Source organism: Rhopalosiphum padi, chromosome 2 (assembly GCF_020882245.1).
Source record: "Rhopalosiphum padi isolate XX-2018 chromosome 2, ASM2088224v1, whole genome shotgun sequence".
Lineage (NCBI taxonomy): Eukaryota > Metazoa > Arthropoda > Insecta > Hemiptera > Aphididae > Rhopalosiphum > Rhopalosiphum padi.
Genome location: NC_083598.1, coordinates 38,222,732 through 38,247,338, shown reverse-complemented (window position 1 = coordinate 38,247,338; position 24,607 = coordinate 38,222,732). Strand labels below are relative to the sequence as shown.

The window sequence follows — 24,607 nt, the reverse complement described above, 5'->3', positions numbered from 1 at the left end:
TTTGTGATTTTTTTAAGTAATATTTTTGGTTTATTTACCTTTAAGTATGATAGACTTATAGAAGGAAAACAATAAAAAATTATAATAATAGAACAACTAAATAATATCTACTATGTACTACGTTATAATATCTACTATGCACTACGTTATATGGTGTTTTCAGGTATTGAGTTCATACACAATTCTAAAAGTAATAGGATTTTCTTCTTTTATATTGAAATATTATGTTCTTAATAAGAGGATTAAAACTAAAAGCTTATGATAAAGCACTCTCGTCTCTTGATTTACTACGATTTGTTTCTAGGAGAGAGGTTTATAACTTAGATATATAGCAAAAGTAAAACTATTATAATAATAAAACAAAAAAAAATGTATATAATAGTTTTTAGTACAAAAACAAGTTTATATATTGAAATTTTCCTTTAAGTTCTTGAAAAAATTGATTAATGTTTGCTTTACTTATCTATATAAATAAGTGGTAAAATATTCTCCGATGAGATATGTATATGTCGAATGTGCCACTAAGCAAAAGTGTTACAATTATATTGTAAAATTGAGTCATAATAAATCCTCGCATTCGGTAATGAATATAAAGCATAGATAAATAGCATTTTATTATTTCATTTTATTTAAAAAGACTGGCTATTAATTATTCATTCAAAAATATTTCTAGTTACTTTATGCAGCCATAATACCATTAACCGTAGTGGAAAATAAAATTAAACTATTTCAATGTTTAAAAATTACTTTACAGAGAAAACCAATCACACCTCGTAGAATAGTCGGTTTTTTTATTTGAAAGAAGAAATCTTTATTTAGATCGTATATTTATCTCTCATTTTTAATTAACATTAAATAATTCCAGATAAATACATTTCAAAATACTCAGAAATTGTAATTACAACATTTGTAAAGTTTTTTTTTTGATCAAAATAAAACTTTACCATCATAAAGTTGTCTCTTTCTAATAAAAAAATAAATATTGAAATCTAACTTTTCACGAGACGTTAACGTTTTACAGTAAATCCAGTTATTGTACTAAAAACACACTTACTATTTTTTCATACATTTTAAAAAACGGTTATAATTTTAAAATAGTTTTTACTCAAAATACTTATTACGTTAAATTCTTAATCAATAAAATATTTAATTTATTCACATTTTTAAATAATAATTTAAAAACGTTTCAGTGATATAAAATATATGTAAACTATTTTCACTCAAAATTTAAAATAACAACATTATTTTATTAACACTTGTCACTTATACTAGTACCAATGATGCGCAACTCATAGGTCACCCACAAGTAGGCCAATACAAATTTATAAAATACAATATAGGAATTGTACAGTTTAATATCAACTCACTGATGTGAAATATTAAAAGCATACTGATCAAATTAAGTAACTATATAACTTAATTTTTATCAAAGTATATCCAAATTGTATTATTAATAATCTTAATCTTAATAGTCTATAAAAGATAAAAAACCAATCCAGTATAATTTTTCCATAAAGGTAATTGTGATTATTAGTATTTTATACTTGATTACCCGCTCAAAAGAAAATTGGTAAGTAAAGTGACCCGCTTAAAAAAAAGATAGTCATCACTTATACTGAACTAAATTAACCTTAAATATGATAAGTATACTTATTTACATACAATTATTTTTAAACTATTTCATAAGTTGTATATGATTTGGCTATTTAATGTAATACCCCAGCGTCACTGTACAAGAAATCAGAATGGTTATTTTTTAATTTTGTTTATATTGATTTAAATTTAATCCATCAATTTTGTTTGTTTTATTCATACAATATTATGATTAATCGTTTAACGTTTAAAGTTGAGGTATTTTAGTATTTTAACTATTGTTAAGGGGGGAATTAATTAATATACATATTATTAATTTTTGTAAGGCAAAACGTTATTTTGTGTCATATATTGATATATCTATGATTACTGATTACCTATCATTTTTTTTATCATATTAATATTAAAATTATTATTTTTTTCCGTATATTTGGTTTTTACACAATAGCGCAACATTGGATTTTATGTTACCCACTGAAATTATTATTATTAATATAATTTTAAAAATATAATTCACAAATTTGTTATAAACAACTAATTTATTGTTATTATTTTATAATTTTTAATAGGTATTTAAATTATTCGGTAAAGTTGCCTAATATAATGCTTATAATTAATACAACAAATACCATACATACCTGTTACAAAAATAAAACTTAAGTACAAACTGAAAAAGTTGTGTACTTCATAAAAGAATTATAAAACATCTTATTAATCTTTTTTGAAATGTTTAATCGAATAAAAAATAAAATAATAATAATTATTATATTTATTATAATATTATTGAAATGTATAATCTGTCAAAAATAATACTTACTATATCCATAACGTTGGGTATTTTACTGTTCATTGTTAACTTTATTAATGAATAGAAATTTTGAATTTTCATAAATAAATTCTTTGTTGTTATCGATGTTTTCATATTTTGAATAAAATTTGTATGATGTAAATGCTATTATACAAAAACAATTCTTTATTTAGTTTTTGATATTCAAATTATGTATAGGTATACTGATTATATTGTTATCTAACAAATAATCATAAAATACATAATACAAATGTATAACACGTGATTACCAATAATAATATTATATTCATATATATTATGTATTTAATTGTTAGTTACAGTTTTGATACAAAATTGTACATGCGGTAACAAGACCAATGATCTAAGGAACATTTTTTTTTTCTAAAATCCTAGTTGAGAACTAAGAAACAACGTATTAAAGTAGATATAGCAAACTGATTTCGTATGGGTTTGCATAATTATTTATCAATTAGTTATTATAGAAAAACATTTTGGTCGTGGAAAATATACGACGAAACATTATTTTGTGAAAATTAGAATATTTTATGAAATACTAAACACAAATAATAATGATTGGAATTAGTATAGTAGATATACTTATATATAATAATAAATAATAACATATACAAATACATTCAATGAACAATATTCAGTTGAAAAACCAATCGGAATCGATTTAGTATCGATGTCATAAACAATAATTATTTTATAATTTATGAGTCTTATATTACATATTTTATTATTATATGTGTTTATATAAACAATCATTTAAACAATTTTATAGCAAGTAGAAAGAAATATATTATAGTAGGAGTAAGAAAACAAAGTGATGATAAAAAAAATCATGCGATAAATTGGTTTTCTAGAACGAGAACGGGTGCTCTTCCAGCCAAGATATATTATGTTTCATTATAATATTATTTTGCGTGGGAAGACAATCAAAAAACATATTTTATATCGACACCGCAACAATAAAAATTGCACAAAAATAAATATTAAATTGATAACGTCTCACGAGGCCGCAGCCCTTCAATCGGTCTATCGTTCGATCACGCGTCGGGCGTGAGTATCAGTGGCGTGTCGTTGGTGACGATCGAGCTATGCTTCAGGTTTCGTTCGTGTGTGTTCACGTGATTGGTGCGCCACTCGAAACGGCCGCTGGAAAACGCGCTCAGATCTCTGGTCAGCCGCCTCTTACCCGCCATGAAGTCTAACCGCATTTTGAATTCTTGTTTGAACTTTTCCTGTGAATAATAATTATCGTCGGCGTAAAGCTCAGCATTGTGTTCAGTATAGGTAAATTGTTCATTTTTTTTTTTTTTGTTCACAGTCCACCATGCCCAACCAACCGCACTGTGTCGTGCGGTAACTTATTCTTACTAGCGATCGTTTTACGGGGTAAAATATATTATAATATTATGTTATCGTCTACGCGACCGATTGATACGATGTCACCAATAATAATTCCGATTTTCTAAAACCTAGAATACTATCATTTATAATCGAATTCTTCATCGTAGTTGCGCGAAAACAGGATAATCCGAAATTTTTCAATTAATTTTTTTTTTTACTACTTGTATAGACGTTATATAATTTTATTGTTGATGCAAATTTTGATACTTTCAGTTTGAACGAATTGATTTACTAAAAATTGTTGTTAAAAAGTTCAAATTTGTCGAAATATTTCTCGTTCAAAACTACGTTCTGAAAACTGATCGATTGATTCATTGAAATAAAAGTAAACCACGATTTACGATTTAATCACGCGTACTGAAACTAACATCCATTAATTTGTTTAATACATAGTTTTTTCTACTGAAAGTATTACTATCTGTATAAGTGGAAACTTAAACAGCTAAATTTATAAGTGAATATTAATTTTACCATCATAATGATAATTAAGAAACATTCACTACAAATATTTAAAAAAAGGTTTTAAAATTCCAAATAAATATTAGTTTTAAAATGCATTAATGTATGACAAAATATTTGTTAAGAAAAAATAATTTTTTCATGCATTACAATAAAAAAACGTAGTAATAAGAGTTGTTATATGATATATTATCCATGATAATGTATTTTAGTAACCAGTAAAGATTTCCTCTATTATGATGTGAAAATGTGATTTTCTTATGGTTAAATTAACGGTTTTACTTGTTGTAAAATTATTTATTAAAATTTTTTATACAATTTATGGGACAGGGACATCTGTAGGTATGTATTATCTGATTATTGATATTTAAGAGAAAGATAAACTTGAAAAATCTATAGTTGTTATTTCGTTAAATAGTTCGTACTTGGGCAAACATTTAATTTCAGAGTAGAATACCAGTGATTTTATTATCTGTATAAATTCTGACATATTATAAAAAAAATATAAATAATATTACATTTTAAACTTTGAATATATTTTAAATACTGGCAATTTTAATCTGTAATACTAATGTATTACTATAATAACTAAAAGTTAAGTGAATAATAAAAAATAAGGAAAAATGACTGACAAAAAATGTACAGAATTCTTAACAAATTTAATGTTTTATTACCTTATAATGATTTTCACAAGCTCTTGATGTAAGAGTTATATTTATACAAAGAATTATGGCGTTGGTAAAACATTTATAATGCATAAGAAATTATTTCATATAAACTATAAAGTATAAACTTTTCTGTTAAGCGAATAATTAATTGTTGGATAATTGTATTTTTATAGTCATTATATTATTATTATAACATTTATTTTTTATTAAAATAAACATCAAATACTTTGGTTAAGAATATTAACTTTAAGATAAACACAAATTGCTGGTTTTTACAACAACATGTCTTTGAAAAATTGCCATTATTAAAAAATAACCAACAGTGGTCTTGTCTTTGGGTGTATCCATAGATTTCATTAAAATATAAAAAATAAAAGTAGGTAATAATAATATAAAATACAAACTTATATTTTAATTTTCTTAAATTTGTTTTTAAGTTCTCTTTAAAAAAGTCATATTGTGGAACGTTATTTACTGACTGTTAAGTGGCTACGTTTAAACTACATTATAGATAATACGTATTATATATATTATACCTATATATAATCCGATAATGTTTATAATTAATTTACACGAGAATCCACACAGAAAATGGTCTGATATGTGTCAATATTAAAACAATATTAAAATATCATCAAAGTATTATATGACAGAAAATTTTTTAATTTATAATCACAGTTTACATTTGCACTTTTGGTTACGATTTACAAATAAAATATGATTATAATTAAACTACTGGTTGGAAAAAAGTTTTTATCTATTAAACTAAGTGTTCTGTACTCACGTTGTATATTGAATAAATGAATGGATTGTAACAGCTATTGCTCATGGCGAACCAATCGAAACAGAACCAAATTATGTTGATATAAGGATACCTAAAATAAAATTGACAATAAAATATTCTATTATTATTTATCAAATGCACAGTCTTGGCAATAAAAAAATTAAATTATTAAAAAAATTATAACATTATAATAATAATACTATACTCACTCGTTTATTTGAGGAAATATGTGTTGTAATATATTGTACGTTTGCAGGGGTAACCAGCATAACGTGAATAGAGCGACGACGATGATAAGCATTTTTATGACCTTGAAAAAAAATAATCGTGTTAAATTTGATATCATTGAATTCTAACTTGATGTGATTATAAAATATAATAACTATATTATGTATTACCTATATATTATAATATAATAAAGTTATTATAATTTATAATTGATTGTGTGCGTGTAAGTGTGCATGATCTATTATGTGGTTTTCGTGTTAGAAGACTTCGGAAAGGGATATTTACGAGAACTAAGTTAGTCATGTGGATGATATTTCTAGTCACCGTTTTAAAGTCGATGTAAGCGTGGAGATAAAAGCGGAAACTTAATTTTATTTAAGATTTAGAATGAATTATGAACGTATACCATAAGTTTAAGGAGAAAAAAATTAGGACAAGAAGTATAATATATTATAATAGTTATTTAAAAAAAGTGAACCTATGAGTTATGACTATAAAAAAAGAAAATCCATTTAGAAACCAGATTATAAACTGTAAATTGGTATATTTACAAATTTACAACGCATACGAACAATAATAGAAAGTGTAGATATAAGATAATCCTTAAAAAACAAAATTGCAAACGTTTTAACATGTTAGGAATACATATAAAATATTCAAACCAGGCATCTATAGGATGTCGATAAAAAAAATCATTTTTACTCTATGAGTTAGATAGTTAAAATTGAAAACGTCCCCCGTTTTGATATACAAAACCACCTAGGGTATAGGTCACAAGGTAAAAATCATTTTTTTTCAGCGCCAATTGAAATTCAAGATTACACATTTGAAAAATCGACCCAATAAAAATAAATATAGCGTGAAACGGAAAAGATTCAAGTATTGTAACAAAATAGAGTTTTATAGGACATTCACAAATAACGCAAACCATAATATTCAATAATATTATATCAAACGGACAATTGGATTAATCACCCACACAAGAAGTCAATTTTTCTGAACTTAACATTTTTGATAATTTGTATTTAATTATAAAGAACGTAACGTACTTTTATGAATTTATGTTATAGTATACTATACATAATAAACGGTACTTATATTATTTAAAGTGCTAACCCAGCTGTTATTACGCATAAATGCTCTCAGCTTTCACAGCTTATACTACGCTGTTTAAAAATAAAATATGTCCTACGCATTTAAAAGTTTATAATAATATCAAATACGTAACAATTTGATATAATATATAGTTCTGCTCAGAGTTTCCAATATCGTCATTCGAATGAAATTTTTACTTAGATATTAGTGAAATAATAATTTATTCAAATAATTTTTAACAATGACTATTTGAAAAATTTTCAATTATGATAACTCGAATAAAAAATTATTCGACTAATTTTTATCATAGTTCAAAAAATTTAATACTTTTAGAAATAATGAATGGTTTATAATAAAATAATCACCTAATATACTAATATTAAAATGAATATAAATCATTCTATAATACATTTGTATTTTGTATTAGCGTTATATTTGAAATTATTCTAGTTATTTTTTTTTCGAATAATAATATTTTCAAATTGTTTGAATCATTTTTTATGTAAATATATATCTATTTGAATAATAGAACATTTCAATAACATTTTTGCCAAACTTTGGTTCAACTTAAAACGTTAATTCAAATAGTATCCATGTAATTGTAAAAATCAAATAATATTAGGACATTTTAAAGACTTATTTTTGTACTTTAAATAATTTCAAAAATACCCATCCAGTATTTACAGAATTGAAAAAAATTATTAAAAATCTTCAGATTTGTTTTTTTTGTGGATTTAAGATAATAAATAATAAAAAAAAAGTTAAATATCTATCTCAAATATATTTAACAGTGAAATTAAAATAATTTTAAACATTTTTTTTCAATCAATAATGTGTTGAAAATTTTAAAATTAAAAAAAAAATGCAACAATTATTATAACTATCTGTACGGTTCTATGTTACACAATAGAGTTTTGCTTAAAAAATATAAAAATAATAATATTATGTTTTACCAATAAAAAAAAAACTATATAAAGAGTATTGGAAAATTCATTTTATTTTTAATTGTAGTCATACAGTATTTGGTTTTAGATAATTTAGTTAGTTTTAAGAATAGTAAGAAGGGAAAACATTAAGTGATCCTTATTAATCGGGGCTTAAATGTTTGAAAGCCGAATCTACCAGTATCTACAGTAATTACTAATTAGTCGTAGGTATAAACGTTTTAAAATTCAGAAATAAATCAATGATAATTACAAATGGCAATTTTATGATAAAATTATAGCATACTTTGATCACGGTGACAGCTATATATGAATTGATAAAAAAAAAGTAATTTTTGGAAACTCATTGTTCGGTTCTATGGAATTATGAAGTTTTATTTGAAGTATATAATATAATATTCCGATGCACAAATATAATATTTACATATCATGTTCATCATTATTTATACGTAATAACTGGTTTACACCGCAGTGACTGTTGTTATATATCAACTATAATAAAAACCACAATAATATTGCTCATAAGTCATAACTCATAAGTCATAATACAATGGTGACTTACCCGCTTTTTATTTCTCATCAGATTCAAGTCTCTTTGTGACTGTGCGTTTCCGGGAGCCGACGAACCCCACAGCGCGAATCCTATCCCCGAATAGGCCCAAGTCATGATCGAAAGCGGTATGACGTATTGTACGACCACTAGTATTGCCCTATACACGAGCATCACGTTGTTTGACAGATTGACGTTCAGGCAGAATGGCCAGTCTTCGGACACAAAAACTACCCGCTGTGCATACGCCATCGGTGAACTTAGCGCCAAGCCAGCGATCCAGATCAATGCAATCACGCACAGGCATTGGGTCTTCGATGTTCTTGCACTGTGAACACAAACGCACCGCAACTGTAGTTGTCATTAATATCATCATATTGGAATTATCATATATTTAGGAGACTATATAATATGATAAATACAAATAAAAAAGGGCTTTTCCCGTGAGTGTAAAATAAATTATATATTATTATATATTTATATATATATAAAACCTAAATAGCTAAATGTAGGTACTGTAATAGAGTTTTTTTTCTGTGTGTCATAGATAGCCCTGCTGCTGTAACCATGATTTGACAGTTTTAAAGAAATTATGCATCCATTATTACAGTTTTTTATTTTTGTTCTCGGGACTAGTGGTTGTCTCGGATATAATATTATGAGTCGCGTCCTATTCACCGTATCATCAATTAAACTGAAGAGAAACAAATTTAATAATGTGGTCGTTAGAGAGCTGCAGTCGAGGTTTTTTCACCTCGAATTATGTACAGCTTCGGATATTGCTATAGAAAATGTATTGATTTACTTTAACACGATCACGGACCTTCCATGTGGTCAATCGATCATAAGAAATGCACACACAGTTAAACGATACAGATTGCGCATGGTATGCGAAGGACTCAAATCCACGACAATGCGTGTCAAAAGCTTACACATAATGTTCGCTGATCCACTGTGGTCTTATCTTTTCTACGTGCATTCCTATCTAGGTGAGTGCGCACGTCGTACGGTTGAGAAGATAATAAAAGCTAAAGCGTTTGTGTATATTACTATTGCTACTCGTATAAAAAGCGCGTAAAAAGAATTGTTATAAATAGAAAAAAGAAATCTATTTGATCCAATATTTTGTAATGTACTTACTTTCATAAATATTATCATGTATAGCACAATACGATAGTATTATAAAAAAATAATATTTTACTACTAAACATCCACCACCTAAATCCAGACTATATAGATTTGTATCGAAGTAGTTAAGAAATGTTTAATATACCGAATAGAAGTTGTGGAAGTACTGAAGTATAAATTAAATGTGATTAAGATAATACTGAAAAAGCGCTTTGCTTAAAAAAAACTTCAGTTTGAAAACCAAAGTTTAAACTACGATTTATAAAAGATGACAAAAAAATAGTAAAATATGCATTTAATTTTGTTTAAATATGTTTAAAATTAAAAAAAAAAAAATTTAACGATTTTCTAACTACCATAAAGTGAAGGTAAGCATTTTATAATTAAATATATTTAAGTAAAAAACCAAAAGTTCGTAATGTTAGTTAAATTATTATTTTTTTTTTGTTCTTTAAAAACCATTGTTATTTAAAATTTAAATAATAATCGTATTCTAACGTGAGGGTAAGTTAAGAAACGATTTTCAAAATTTCAAAAGTTAACAAGTCATTTATTAATTGTGATAAAAAATTGAACAAAACATTCATTTTTCATGTTTATTCTTGAACTATGCAGTAAATAGTAATATAATGTATTAGACTTAGAATATTCAAAATTTGTAAATAAAAATATCGTTTTTATCATAAAAGGCAAAGCAAAACAAAAAAATATTCCAATCAACAATAATCCTATTCCTCAGCCCTAATTAATATATTTTAGTGAATAATAAGATGAAAAAGAAAAAATAATACCTATTATATCATGATGATGAATTTGTTGATTGATTAAAATGTATAAAAAAATACAGTAACTGGAATCTGGAGTTAATGTTATGGATATAATATTGAAAAATGATGGTTAAATTAATTTTATAAAATTATTATATTTCTCTCTCTATAATACGCATATAATATAACTTAACTTGTAAACAAAAAAAGCTTTTTACATGATTAAAAAAATATCATATTGTCATAAATAGTTTTTAGATAAAGCCTGAAAATAATTCACCATGCTACTTTTATTAGACTGTGTCTTCAGTTTTAAAATCTCAAGATAATATTTTTATTGTTTTATAACTAATTTCATAATGTAAATTACAATTATTTTTTAACGGCCCAATAAATATCATGACATTTTTTTTTAAATTGAATGTAGTACATCCATGATAACAACTACTAACTGCCATAAGTGATTTTAGGAAAGTACAGAAGTGTGCTTAAAATTAAAATAGTACTTGTAAATACATTATTGGTTTATATTTTTAGATTAATGTTGGAAATATCGACGAATTTGATTGTTATAATCACCGTTACGATGGGATCCAGTGTTGGGATTACTTTTAATACTTCATTCAGTAGGTCGCTGTATTTCTGCGTTAAATTTGAATTTAATGATTCAATATAATTTCACACGAAAACTAATCGCAATGGAAACTGAACGTACCAGTCTGTATTTCTAAGAATATCTTATAATTTATTTATATAACTATAAATACTTTACTTTCTATTAATAATAATATAATTTTACCTTAGATTAAACAACCAACTTATACGATACCTAGTATTAAATTTTAAGTATAATAATTTCGACTTCAATTCGCAGAAGTATCAGCTAATTACAATTTTTTTTACCAGACTATCCTCAAAATAGAAAAATGAAGTATTTTTACTACTACAGGTTATAAAAACTACTATAAAAACGACGAAAAGAATCACATAATAATTATAAAACCGCCCGGCTCAGCTCAGAAATTTAAAGTACTTGCATTTTTTTATGTTTGACTGGTCCTCAAACGGAATCCTTTAGCTTTTCTACCAGGGATAACCCTTTTATTTCTGATAATAAAAATGTTATTTGGTTTATGTTTCCTGTAAAAAATTCTAAGTTTTGTATAAATATTAAATACAAAAAAGGTATTAGTTTCACAATTTTGAGTATTTTTATTCATTTTTAAATAATTTTAGTACTTTAAATTTTAGGTGGAGCAATATATTGATTTTATAATAATGTATTTTAATTTTTAATTTTTAGTGTTAGTTTCATGTTGTTGAATTATAAAAATAATTTAGTCTTTAAAGATTGTTTCTGGTAGAGTGGTAGAAGATGTAATCTAGTTTGTACTTTAAGGAGTCAAATGTTGAACTGCCCTTTGTATTTTTCAATACAATAGTGAAAAAAAAGATAAAAAAAACTGGGGAAATTGCTTAGCTATTTATGAATAAGACTTATCCATGAGTAGATTCATCATTATAGATGTGTCAAATTTGAATTGATTGATATATTCTAATACAAAGCATCTGCACTTATTCACACAGAATCGTTATTTGCGCCATTGAATCATTGAATTCAAATTTAGTACATTCAATACAGTGAATTATACAGTGAAAAGGTACTCAACAATAACCTATAGTATACATTAGAAACCTACCGTACAGTAGATCGAATTCGCTGGTTTCTTATAGTTGTATTATACTTATAACTAAATTATTATTATGATTATTTTGTACAACTGAATGAATCTTTGAAAAATCCATACACATACTGTTTAAAATATAAATTATCAAATATTATCGTGATTAGAATTTTAAACTGCGTACATAATAATAATTATTTACTATTTAATCACCATTATTATTATTATTATTATTATTGAAATATTGAACTGTTATTATAATAGTCAGTTGTAAGTTTTCACCCTACTTTTATGGAGAATACCTAGGTTATGCCTCTTTTGTATAATATTTGTGTCAGTCTGTCACGATTTTCGGTATAACGATTTTTGGTTTATTTATACATTTTAATTTTCTATGACATTGTTCGTCTTTTTTATTTTATTAGGATTATTAGTCTTGGTAATTTTCGTTTTAACAGATCATAATATTAATGAATAATGTTGATTAAGCAATAGAATATTTTAATGATCATTTTCACTAAATACATAATTTTAAATTTTATACTCTAAAAATTATAATTACAATAAGACTATAGGTACTTATATATCGTGTAGAATGTGCTATACTCTTTTCTCAACACTTGTTTCATAAAACATTATAGATAGGACATTTTAGTTTTACAACACTTGAGTGATTCGGTTTGATGAAATAACTTTTTCTGCGGTAAGGAAAATAAAACAATTATCTCGTAAGAATAATTTTCTCGCAAGCGACATTCTATGGCATAGTATGCTATTTATACCTATGTATATAATAATAATATTATGATATCATATTATTATTATCATAATAACGACGTAACTATATAATAATATATCCGCTCTTGTTCCACGTAGTTATGTGGTTTACTCGAAGAATCAGTAGAACGTGCAATCGATGTGTACCACCACTGTCAGTGTAAACAAGTTGGTATTGGCTAACCCGAAAGCTTAAATGGAAATAAATATTTACTAACTCTTTCATTTCAGGTCTTCTTTGCAGGGTAGATGCACGTGAACGTATATTAATAATATCACGTCGTGTTGTATGTGTATTCGCGTAAATATAATTTCAATAGTGTCACGCGCCGCAGACAATTTTACTTTTGGTACGTGAAAACTCTTAATACCTATAATATTATTGTGTCCATACTGTCCATAATATGCGTCCGGACCCATAAGACAACGTATAGTATTAATTAGATGTTATATTATACTGCAGACACGTCATAATGCATATTATTATAGTTACGATTTCTGACCCTGCTGATCATATCAAATTGGTTGTATTATATTTTGTTTATCATCATTCATTAAACTCTGCAATGAAATACCATCGTCCATTATTCACATGCATATTACGCACTATTATTATTTATGTAAAATAATAATGAACGTACGTGCTTAGGATTTCTTATTCGAAATGTATACCCAAGGGATTTCGTTGGATTAGTATTTGCGATTTTGTGGACTATGGCGTATACACACAACAAGCATATTATTTATAATGTATATACGTTATTACACTGAAATATATTATTATTATATTGTAAACAATGATGTGGATACTGGATGGATAAGTCACTCTATTAATATTGTAACTAGTTATAAGTTATATAGTAAGATTGTGTTTCTAGTTAAAAGAAACGAGTTACTTAAGAAATTGATCCAGTTGCAAGTTATAGTCAAAGTGGCTTGATTAAATTTAAAGTAATATTAGTTATCTAATACTTAATAACTTATATTTATTTCTTCAAAAATTATTATACTATTAGATATGTGTCTGTGATTTTATAATAAAACAAATACATAATAATAATAATATATTATGAAGAATTCATAAGAAAAAGGTATTATTTAAGTTTTATTTAAAAAGATCAATATTGATATTTATTAAATTGTTGGTAACAGAATAATATTAAAAAATTAAAAAAAAACTTGTATGACGTGCGATTAGAGCATAATATACTAATATTACATAAATATAGTATTAACTAAACATCAAATGGCGAAAAATAATAGGCGCATTATGTTGACATGTTATATGAATAACAACATATACCTACAATTATAGGATCAGCTGCAGGTAGACTCACAACTATTTCTAATTTTTACAATATAACTTATATGAAAGACGAAGACCTGAAGACCGAAGAAAAGTAAATACTTACTACAGTTACGAAATTAGAAGTATGATTAATGATTTTATTCAAATTTTAAATTAATAGACTAATAATAATAGTTAAAAGGCAGTAATAGAATTGATATTAAAAAAAAAAAAAAAACATTTTTATATCGATGTTCATTATTCATTATATAAAATGTTTCTGTACATAAAAATCACGTATAAATTTATATTATTCAATTTTTATTTAGCCGACGTCTCAAATCAGAATTTTAAGCAGTTTTAACTAAACAAATAATGTTATTATTTTATTGTAAAGTGTCGATAAAGTCACAAACCACACGATATTCATCATTCAAATATACCGAAATTTGATACTAAACAATATTAAAATATAGCTATTTCACAACGAATGCGTATAGATGAGGAAAGTATTGGTTTTACAGTTTTATAGTGTTGTTTTTTTTATTTTTACTGTGTTATTTCCTTTGAACACTTTTTCGAGAATTGTTTATAAAGTTTTGTATGGCATTATCACATATTTGCAGATCAAAAGTTGACTCTATACGGAACTGTAAACATGAGTATTTTGGTTTTTCAATAGTCTTTTATCTAAATGTAAAAAAAACTACGGATAGTCTTTGAATAAATGTCAAAAAAAAATACGGTTTTAACTGATATCCATTCAGAATCTTTTCCGACCATACGATAATGATATATTATATATTTCTTTTAAATTAACACCAAACGCATTACTACCGTCATTATACCCTATGCCTAAACTTTATAAGCGAATCGAGACAAGTTCAGATTATAAATTTATATATCCCTTAAAAATTCGAACATTAAATTCAATTAATGTATACGTAATCAAGCATCGGATTTATTTGTACATTGGAATTCGTGTTTTTTATGCGCTTGTACTAGTTTAGCTAACAATAAAAATAATAGTGAATTGTTTATTTTAAATTTGGATGAAACGTGATTAATTTGCATCGTAATTCGATGGTAATTTTTTTTACGGTTGATTAATTATTATTTACTATGAAAAAATAAATAAATAGAAAATCACTTCAACAACTGAAATGTTACAAAAATACGTAACCATAGACTGAAATAAATCCACATTTACTATTTAAATATTATATCTGCAGCAATGAAATACCTTTATTATATTACCTAAGTGAGGATTAATCGCACGCATGCCTTTTTTTCATAACTACGAGACATAACATCGCAGACGTAGATTAGAACCATCTGCAATTTGCTTCACCCTTAAATCTCGTAAAGACAAGTATGCGACCCAATTCTCAAAAGTTTGCAAGCTGCGATTAATATATACTCACGCGAACGGATTGAGTATGGCTTGGCGCCGGTCCACAGCTATGGCGGTCAGTGTGAACACGCTAACCGTGATAGAAAGGACGTGTATGAATGGACAAAAGGCGCACATGAACGATGGTAGGTTCCATCGTTGCAGCAGAGCAGCTTGAAACTAAAAAAAATAAAATAAACATATAAGAATCATAAATGGGGTGTTCTCCATTTTAAATAAAATCGAGTTATGTATTGATTAATGATTATTATCGAAAATAGCGAGTAATCGATTGAAATTATTAATTTTAGTCAAAACGTTCTAGGTCTAAACTAAAATTTTTTTTTTTTATTTTTTTTTTATTTTTATTTTATTAAGAATAATTACAAGCTATACATAATTTTGTACAATAAATAATTTTGTTGAGTGAAATAGCGGTGAAAACAACAGAGTGGGAAGGTACTCAGTAGTACCACCCGACTAAACTAAAATTAAGTTTAAATTATTACTTTTTTTTTTTTTTTTTTTTTAAAAAAAAAAAAAGTGTTATTTCCAGCAGAATTTTTTTTTCTCAGAACGTTCTATATCTACTTTCTTTCAAAACATACTATTTTCTGTAGTAAATTATAGAGTCCACTTTTTACATTTTTCTAAAACTACGTTTATCCATGATTATATTTGTAATGTATTATTAACCATGTAATTGTATTGTTTTATTAACTAAATTAAATTTTATTCAAAAGGTGTTAATGACAATATCGTTATAAACCATTTAAAATTAAAGTTATTTGATTAATTCATATTAAAATATGATGTATGGACCCAAAGATTATAAATAAAAAAAATATATAAAAGTTAACATAAAAATAATTATATGACAAGCGTATTCATATTCAATCGATTGTAGTAGTTTCTCACCAAAGTTCATGATTGTTGATCATAGTTTCTTTGAAAATACGAGTACTAAAAGTTTTGTTACCATATTAACATTTATAAACCCATATTCCCATGACAAAATATATTTTAAAATTTAAATATTTTTTATTATGAATAATACTAATTTCTAAGTTATTTTTAGTTGTTAAATAGTTTTATTGTTTATAATAAATTAGAAGAGACGTGATCTAATAAAAGCCAAGTTTATGACTAATAAAAAACATATAATTTAATGAGCACTATTAATATACCTATCTACATTTGATTATTATTATTATTTATTTAATTTTAATTTTGTGTCACTCAATAATCTAACAAAAAAAATAGCAGGAATATCATCTTCATATTATGAAGCTATCCTAACCCAAGTACCAGTTCTAAAGCGAATTGTAAATTTATAAAATTAAAGTTATGTCTAGAAAAACTTTCACTGATGAATTATGTAAAAGAGCCAAAACAGAATGATATATATATACAATTAAATTATATATGTTACGGTAAATGATGTTAAATGGAAATTAACGTAATTCACCGGTTATTAACGTTATTTACCAAATACACAGGTAATTATCGTTATAAACCGGATAATCACATTAATGACCAAATACACAGGTAATTGTTGTTATAGACCAGATATGCACGTGAATCTCAAATACCTACTACAAAATAGGTATTTTTAAAAATAGAAAAAATGCTTTATTTATCCAAGCAGCTAGCATTTCTTGGACGTCTCTATTGGCTCGTTCAACTGACCCCTGACTTTGACTATGTCTTGGCTTTCCGTGAACGATTTTGACTTTATTCCACATTATATGAAGTTCATTAATCACCGAATTAACGAATTCTCTCCCGTTATCGGATTGCAATATTGCAGGTGCCCCAAATAACGTATAAATATCGATAAGATTATAAGCGATTTCTTCAGCGCGTTTTGATTTTAAGGGTTTCAATATTACGTACTTAGTCAAATGATCCTGGTAATTCATTATGAAACGATAGTCATTATAATGTTGAGATTGCATGTCTATAAGGTCAACTTGTGCCCGTGAGTTGAAAGTTGACTCTAAAATTGGTTTAGATACTAATCCTCTTCTTGGGTGCACTGCTTTTTTCTGACATTGAACACATAATTTTAAATAAACCATAACTGTTTCGTTTGTTATATTGCAATATTTATTTTTCAGTTCTGCCATCATACGATTTCGCCCTCCGTGGCCGATGGCAGAATGTGTTTCGTGAAGAATATCAAACAGTTCGTCAATTTTAACGTAATACAATACAACATTTTTTTCGTCTACTGGTCTAATAAGACGTTCTTTTCCATTTATTTTTAAAATATCGTACTTACGTACTACACGATAGTCCTTCATTGTTTTAGCTTCACCGACAATTTTTAAACACATTTTTGATTTTTTGACTTGTTCAATAACATCATTGTAGTCTTTAGTAGACAAAAATGAGTTATTATCATCTCGTTTGCTCGTGAGAATATTTTTCAGTTTTTCGTTGAAAGTTGTGCGAACAGTTTGAATATCGATAGCCATTTTAAATAAGTGGTAAATACGACGACAGTTGTACACATACTAAAGTAATAATCTATATAAATTTTCGTTACGTATGATATTTTCAAATGTTATCTCCACGGCTATACCGATGTTATAATATGTATAGTAATTGTATACTGTATAGGCCCAGTGTCCACCTTATCTGTGGCCGATAAAGAGTTATTGATTTATCCAATTAGTACCACAATTAGTTTAGCGATCACTTTATCATTGCTCGTTGGACATTATTTTAAAATAAAATTAACATTTCCCAAATCATACGGTTATTAACGTTATTCACTAGAAAATAACGATAATTCCCACATTCGTAGGTAAATAACGTAAATAACCGGCGAATAACGTTAATTTCCGATGTAACATCATTTACCGTAACATATATATATATAATTATAGTTCTTAAAAGTGTCAAAGAATTTTGCTGTGATATATTTAAAACAAGTATTGAAGAACTAAATAATGATTTAAAAGATGAAAACGGAGTTTTTATTTCAAAGGAAGATGCTCTTTAATTTTTATATGTTGTCGTTATTTTTATATTAACGATTATTACTTGATAGGTATATACTATATACATTTTATATTATTATATTTACATCATATATTATTTTACATTGTTATATATTTAATATTATCTCATAGAAGTGAATATTTCTATACTCAATTATAACATTTAACAAGGCTGTTTTATTTTTTATTGGATACGATATAAATAAATATTTTCCACGTACCTATTATGTTATATTTTTAAAATGTTATTTTATATTACTTGATGCTAAGTATAAAAAAAATAGAAATACAAAAACAAAATCGTATTGTAATATTTTTAGAAACAATATTATAATACTAAGGAAATAATCTTTAGAAAAAAAATTCACAAAACGAACTATTAACCGCATATATTTTTCATAACGTATTATTTCCGGCAATGTCACGTCTTGCAGCAAATCAAAAAAAAAAAAACCTTCAAAACGTGATCACATAATTTTATTTTCTCAAACATTTTGCTTTTTCAATAATAAATATTATTTTTTTTTAAGTTACACATATTTCTTAACTTTTCTGGATCGTTTGCAACAGAAAATCATTATTCCCGAAAAAAAAAATGGTTTTTGGAAATAACACGTTTTACACAAAAACACCTCAAATTCGATATTTCGTCCTTAAATATAATCTAATTTTTCCTGGTAGAAGTTAACACAATGGTTTTTTTTGTTTTTGGTTTTCTCCGACCTAACGTAAAAGATATTGACAAATTATTTGGTGTGCTCAGGCATCGAATTTATATTATAATATAATAAAGTCCGGTTCTACCGATTATTGTCTTGGAAACATAATAATGTCCCATTTTTTTTTTTTTATAAAATTAACCTCTGAGATTAATTTTTGTTGTTTAGTAATTTTTTGTCGTCACCTACTTGATGTATGCAGTTTAATACAATTGTTATTCAACCATAATATACAGTACATTTTAAAAAATTGGTGAAAAATACTATTGAATATTAATACTTATTTTTGTTATTATCTACGCTGCATATAATATATTATTACATTAATTAATCAGTGTCCATTAATATAAATATAAATATTTTTATCATGGTAATTAAAAATCGGAACCGTTGTAGAAGAAAGCGATAGAACTTGCAGATGTTAAATCATTTTCTTAATATTTATTCAAATAAATAATAAGTTCATAAGAAAACTAATTCGTCACACACAAGCAGCGAACTTAATAATAATTGATCGGCAACATTAGTATAACAAACATCCCTATATAATCTGACAAACGCATTTATAATATCCATTTCATGTATAATATTCCGTATATTATTTGACGTGTATATAGGTAGCATAATGTCGGTAAAACGTTACCTGCAGCATAAGTCGAGTATATTATTTAACTCTGCACAACACGGTATATGACGAAATCCTGGCGTAATACCGTTGATGCCGTATTATAAATAAATAACAGATACTGGAATCAAAATATTATGTTATAAATTGTAATTTCACTAGCACAATACGTAATATCTACTACATCGTTTTCATCGGGTCAGCTCGTGTAAGTAATAATAATAGCGTGAATATCTGTTCCATCCTCCGGGTACTACGTATATCGTTGTTATATCATAGGTCACGTGTGTCGGATGTCCGAGACAGTCCCGTTGCCGCGCCGGACATATAATAATTTAGCGACGATAAACATCGGCTCCGGTCTGTTTATCGAAGTTTAACGTGTCCCCGGTACAATCTTATATATAATATATATGTACATAAAGGTAATAACGACATCGCACAGTCTGGCAAAGTCGGTACTCGATATACGGGTATGGGTAAATACAATTATAGTATGTGGGCGACGGGCGTGAGAATAAATTATTGTTCTGTCGATGGAGACGACGATAAATCGTGCGAAAACGACTCCATATACCTGAAATATAATGCCATATATTTTTTCATCTGCGCAAGACGTTGAGTTCGTCATTGACAATGATACGTAGCTATAGTATATTAATATTATTATTAAGTAATTCTTTTATCGAACAACACTCATCATTCGTTATTTCAAAATCTATTAACGTTTTTAAAAATATCTTTTTCTACATATTTTTCAGTCAAAATAAAACAATATTTTTTTTATAGATATTTTATTCACTAGTGTTTTTTTTTTTTTTTTTTTGAATGACAACGTACCTACATTTTTAAATTCATATTCTGTAACAGAATATTTTTTAGCGTATTTTGGTATAAAATATAGTATGATACATATAATATAAATTTGGAAGAGTAGTTCATGAGATATAACTTTAGGACCGGAACTTAATAACCTAAAAATACTAAAAAAAAATTAAACAAAAAAAAAAATTAAAATGACGACCACAAAAATACCAAAAATGACTTTTTTAATGTTTTAATTTTTTTTAAAAATGTACATTCTATACAATTAATTTATCATAAATCGTAATTATTATTAATTAAATTTTAACATAGTGTGCAGCGGAACTAAAATAGTATCTGCATACAGTTTAAGTTTATTAAATAATGTAAGATCACAACAATAAATTATAAAGATAATGAACATCGATAATCGACAAGCTATTGGAAACTAAATGTATTAGTGTTACAATAAAATGTAACTTTTAACAAAAAAAAATGCAAATATATGTAAAAAAATATACAAAATAATAAAATGCACCAAAAATACTAATAAATGACCGTAAAGCATAAAATTCCCTAAAAATGCAAAATAAAAATTGTTGCATTAAACTCTATACTTCACGAATCAAATTTCTGTAAAGACGAGCCTCGAATGTGATCAATAATCATTAGATAAAAATATGCAAATACATCAAGTTTCAGGCCCTAGTTATAAGTATTTAAAGTTTTGGTGATCCAAATAGCAAACAATCAGTCTGTTGGATATCCCGGTACCATTCCTTTCTGCTAATCTAAACTTTAAATAGTTGTAGGTAGCTCATAAACTATTTTTCCGAGTACAGATTTGTATGAATCAAAATACTCCGAAAATTATTTTGCTGTAGAATATACATTTAAAAATGTATGTTGTCATTCAAAAAAGTAAAAAGATAAAAAATATAAACTTTAAAAATATCATTTTTTCAAATGATGTTGTTTTATTTCGACTAGAAATGATGTAAAAAAAATATTTTCAAAAAATTTAAAACGTTAATAGATTTTGAAATAATAGTTGTTCGATATAAAAGAATCACCTTGTATTTATAATTTATTTCATTTGTAATATCTAAAATATATAAATTAATGTTTATAAAAATATAATCTCCAGCGTTCAAACGCTGTTATAATATTATTGTAATCACATACATATTGTTAAAAATACTGTTAAAAAATGATTAAAATGTTTAATATTTATTAGCTATATAGGTGCTTTAATTAAAAATTATATAAATATATTTTCAATAACCATTTTACTAACAAAACACATTTATGAAGTATTTCAAATATTTTCAAATACTTATAATATGTCCATAAGAATTTTTCAGGGCCAGCTAGAGTATTTGCTTATATTCGTAGATTTTTTTGTTTTATAAATTATTATAATTGAATACAAATATTTTTTTTTTTTAGTTAAGTGAAGCCATTTAGCTTAGAATTCAAGTATATTTGAGCTTATTTTTGTATTCAGTATTTTTAAATAATTAACTATAAAATAATAAAATAAGTATATAAATCATATAATTCTTAAACGTATTTAAAATAGATGCATTTCAAGAATCACAAAAATAGTATTTGAATTTTTGATAATAGCCGAGAATGGGCAGAATAGCTTTTATACTAAACCCATTACAGTACAAATCGATACAATACAATATAATAATATATCCTCAAGTCTATTCGTAAACGACAAAATCGCGTTGGCGTGTGTGTGTATTGGTGCTATACACTCGCCCGAAAATATAAATATTTTTCCGTGTTCGGATATCAATAATTTTTCTAGGCTTCGTGGTTAGTATACAATATTAAAATGATTTATGCTCCATGTAATGGCGTTACAGGTAACTGTAGTTAGAAACTTAAATGTTTCATAACGACTTTATCCACAGTTACCTATCAGTTAGTACACATAGTATTTTATTGCATTGTTTAGAATATTATAATAATTATTCGTTGAAAATTAAACATTACATAAATTTATATCGCAATACAAAGAACACAGATATAAAACCTATTATTATTATAGTTAACTATCGATTTATTTTTGTTTTTAATTGCTCGTAATATTCAAACACTAAATCATTATATGCCGCTCAAAACAAATAGTTTTTTTTTACGTTGGTATTCCTATTATTGATAGTTTTATCTAGCCATTTATTTGGTAAGAAACCACATAATTATAATATCAAATAACTTCTAATTTTATTGCATTTTTAATCCACTTGAAAATGGCAATATATTTTTTTTCTAAAACTTAATTTGTTGAGTTGACTGCAACATAAACAGCTTTTTAAGTCAAATAAATAAATCACTCTTTTTAAACTGTCTAAATGTCCAAGAAAATGTTACTTAAAAAAAAACCCACTATGGTTACCTGGAACCCATCTTAATTAAAAGTCTTGTACAATAATCGTTTAAATTCTGTTGTCGTTTTGAAACAATGGGTAGTATAGGTGCCATGGGTATAATATGCGTAGTTGGTCGCATAATATATCCCTTAAAAACTGTATAAAACATTACCGTTGGTCTGGTACACGTCGGTTATGTCTAATAAAATGTATAACGCGTGGGTTGAACTTACTCTTTATTTTTTTTGGGTGTATATTTAAGAATAATCCATTTATTAGTTTAGGGTTTTGTCCGAGTCATTGCCGTTAATTACAATTAATAGAACAAACACATATTTCAGTGTGCATGCATACGCACATAAACGTATTACATCATATTATTATATATGCGCGTATGAGAATTTAAGTTTATAAGTCGGCAGTAGTTAGATTTCGGCACGAGGCCAAGAAATGTCATCTAAAACGGCTGCCTACCGCGGTAATCGCACAATAGGGGGCCGAATGCGGACTGTACGGGACCGGATATTGTTTTCCGTGTACAACAATAACATAGAAGAAATGATTAACCATTATTGAAAGACGATTTTCGCTAGCGTGTGGTGTTTAGGATGACCCGCGCAATGGTCGAATGAAATATTGTAATGCTTTAACTATATTACTTCACTGTGAAATAACTCAAAACACCACCCTAGCTTGACAGCTGAGGCTTTACAGTATATATATATATATATAGTTACGTGAATGCGTAATGGCCAAAAAAATGTCCAAGAAAAGGAATCGAATGTCCAATAAATTGTATCGTTTTATTTTTTTTTTTATTTATATTTTTCAATTTTATTTGTTTGCTCTATGTACAATATAAATCACCAACACTACAAATATCAATGAATAGGTATGTTAATTTATTTTATAATTTGAAAACTATAATAATATGATACGAAGAAAAAAAACCAAAGGTCATATATTATTTTATTTTTTAACCATGCCAATATTCTTTGTTTTTAAGCTCTTGAAAATATAAGTTTAGTTATATATTGATTTACTAATATAAAAATAAATAAAATTTATAAAATTATATTATCAAATATCCTTAGAAATAGAGTCTGACACTCCGCTCAACATTTACTAAAGCAAGAGCGAGTTTATTTTTTTTTTCATTTAATCCAGGCTGTCATTGAATTATCAGCATTTTATGTACTACACTGTTATTAAAAAAAACATGTATTAAAATACCTATTAATTAACAAGCGACGATTTAACATAAAATTACAATTATTTTTTTTTGCAATGTTTTATAATATGATATAATAAGAATTAATATTTATATTATGAGTATATTGAATTATTATTATTATTATATAAACTATACAGCAACGATTTTGAAAGCGTCAAAATGAAAAATAGTTTGCTAGAAAATCGAACACACTGGTCGTTATAATAAACTACATCGCTCTTACTTGAAATTCCTAGACAACAGCAACAACAAT

At 25.9% G+C, this 24,607-nt stretch overlaps 1 protein-coding gene across 2 annotated transcripts in view; it reads right to left on the bottom strand.

The window, feature by feature from the left end:
* Positions 1 to 3,255: 3,255 nt before the first annotated feature.
* Positions 3,256 to 24,607, bottom strand: part of LOC132921786 (tachykinin-like peptides receptor 99D) — a 51,520-nt gene continuing 30,168 nt past the window's right edge. For both annotated transcript variants that reach the window (XM_060984990.1, XM_060984989.1), the window contains 5 exons: positions 15,612 to 15,760; positions 8,555 to 8,870; positions 5,935 to 6,035; positions 5,726 to 5,816; positions 3,256 to 3,645 (listed from right to left, as the gene is read on the bottom strand). In XM_060984990.1, the coding sequence (XP_060840973.1) occupies positions 3,451 to 3,645; positions 5,726 to 5,816; positions 5,935 to 6,035; positions 8,555 to 8,870; positions 15,612 to 15,760 (852 nt within the window). In that variant the 3' untranslated portion in view covers positions 3,256 to 3,450. The remainder of the gene's footprint in view (positions 3,646 to 5,725; positions 5,817 to 5,934; positions 6,036 to 8,554; positions 8,871 to 15,611; positions 15,761 to 24,607) is intronic.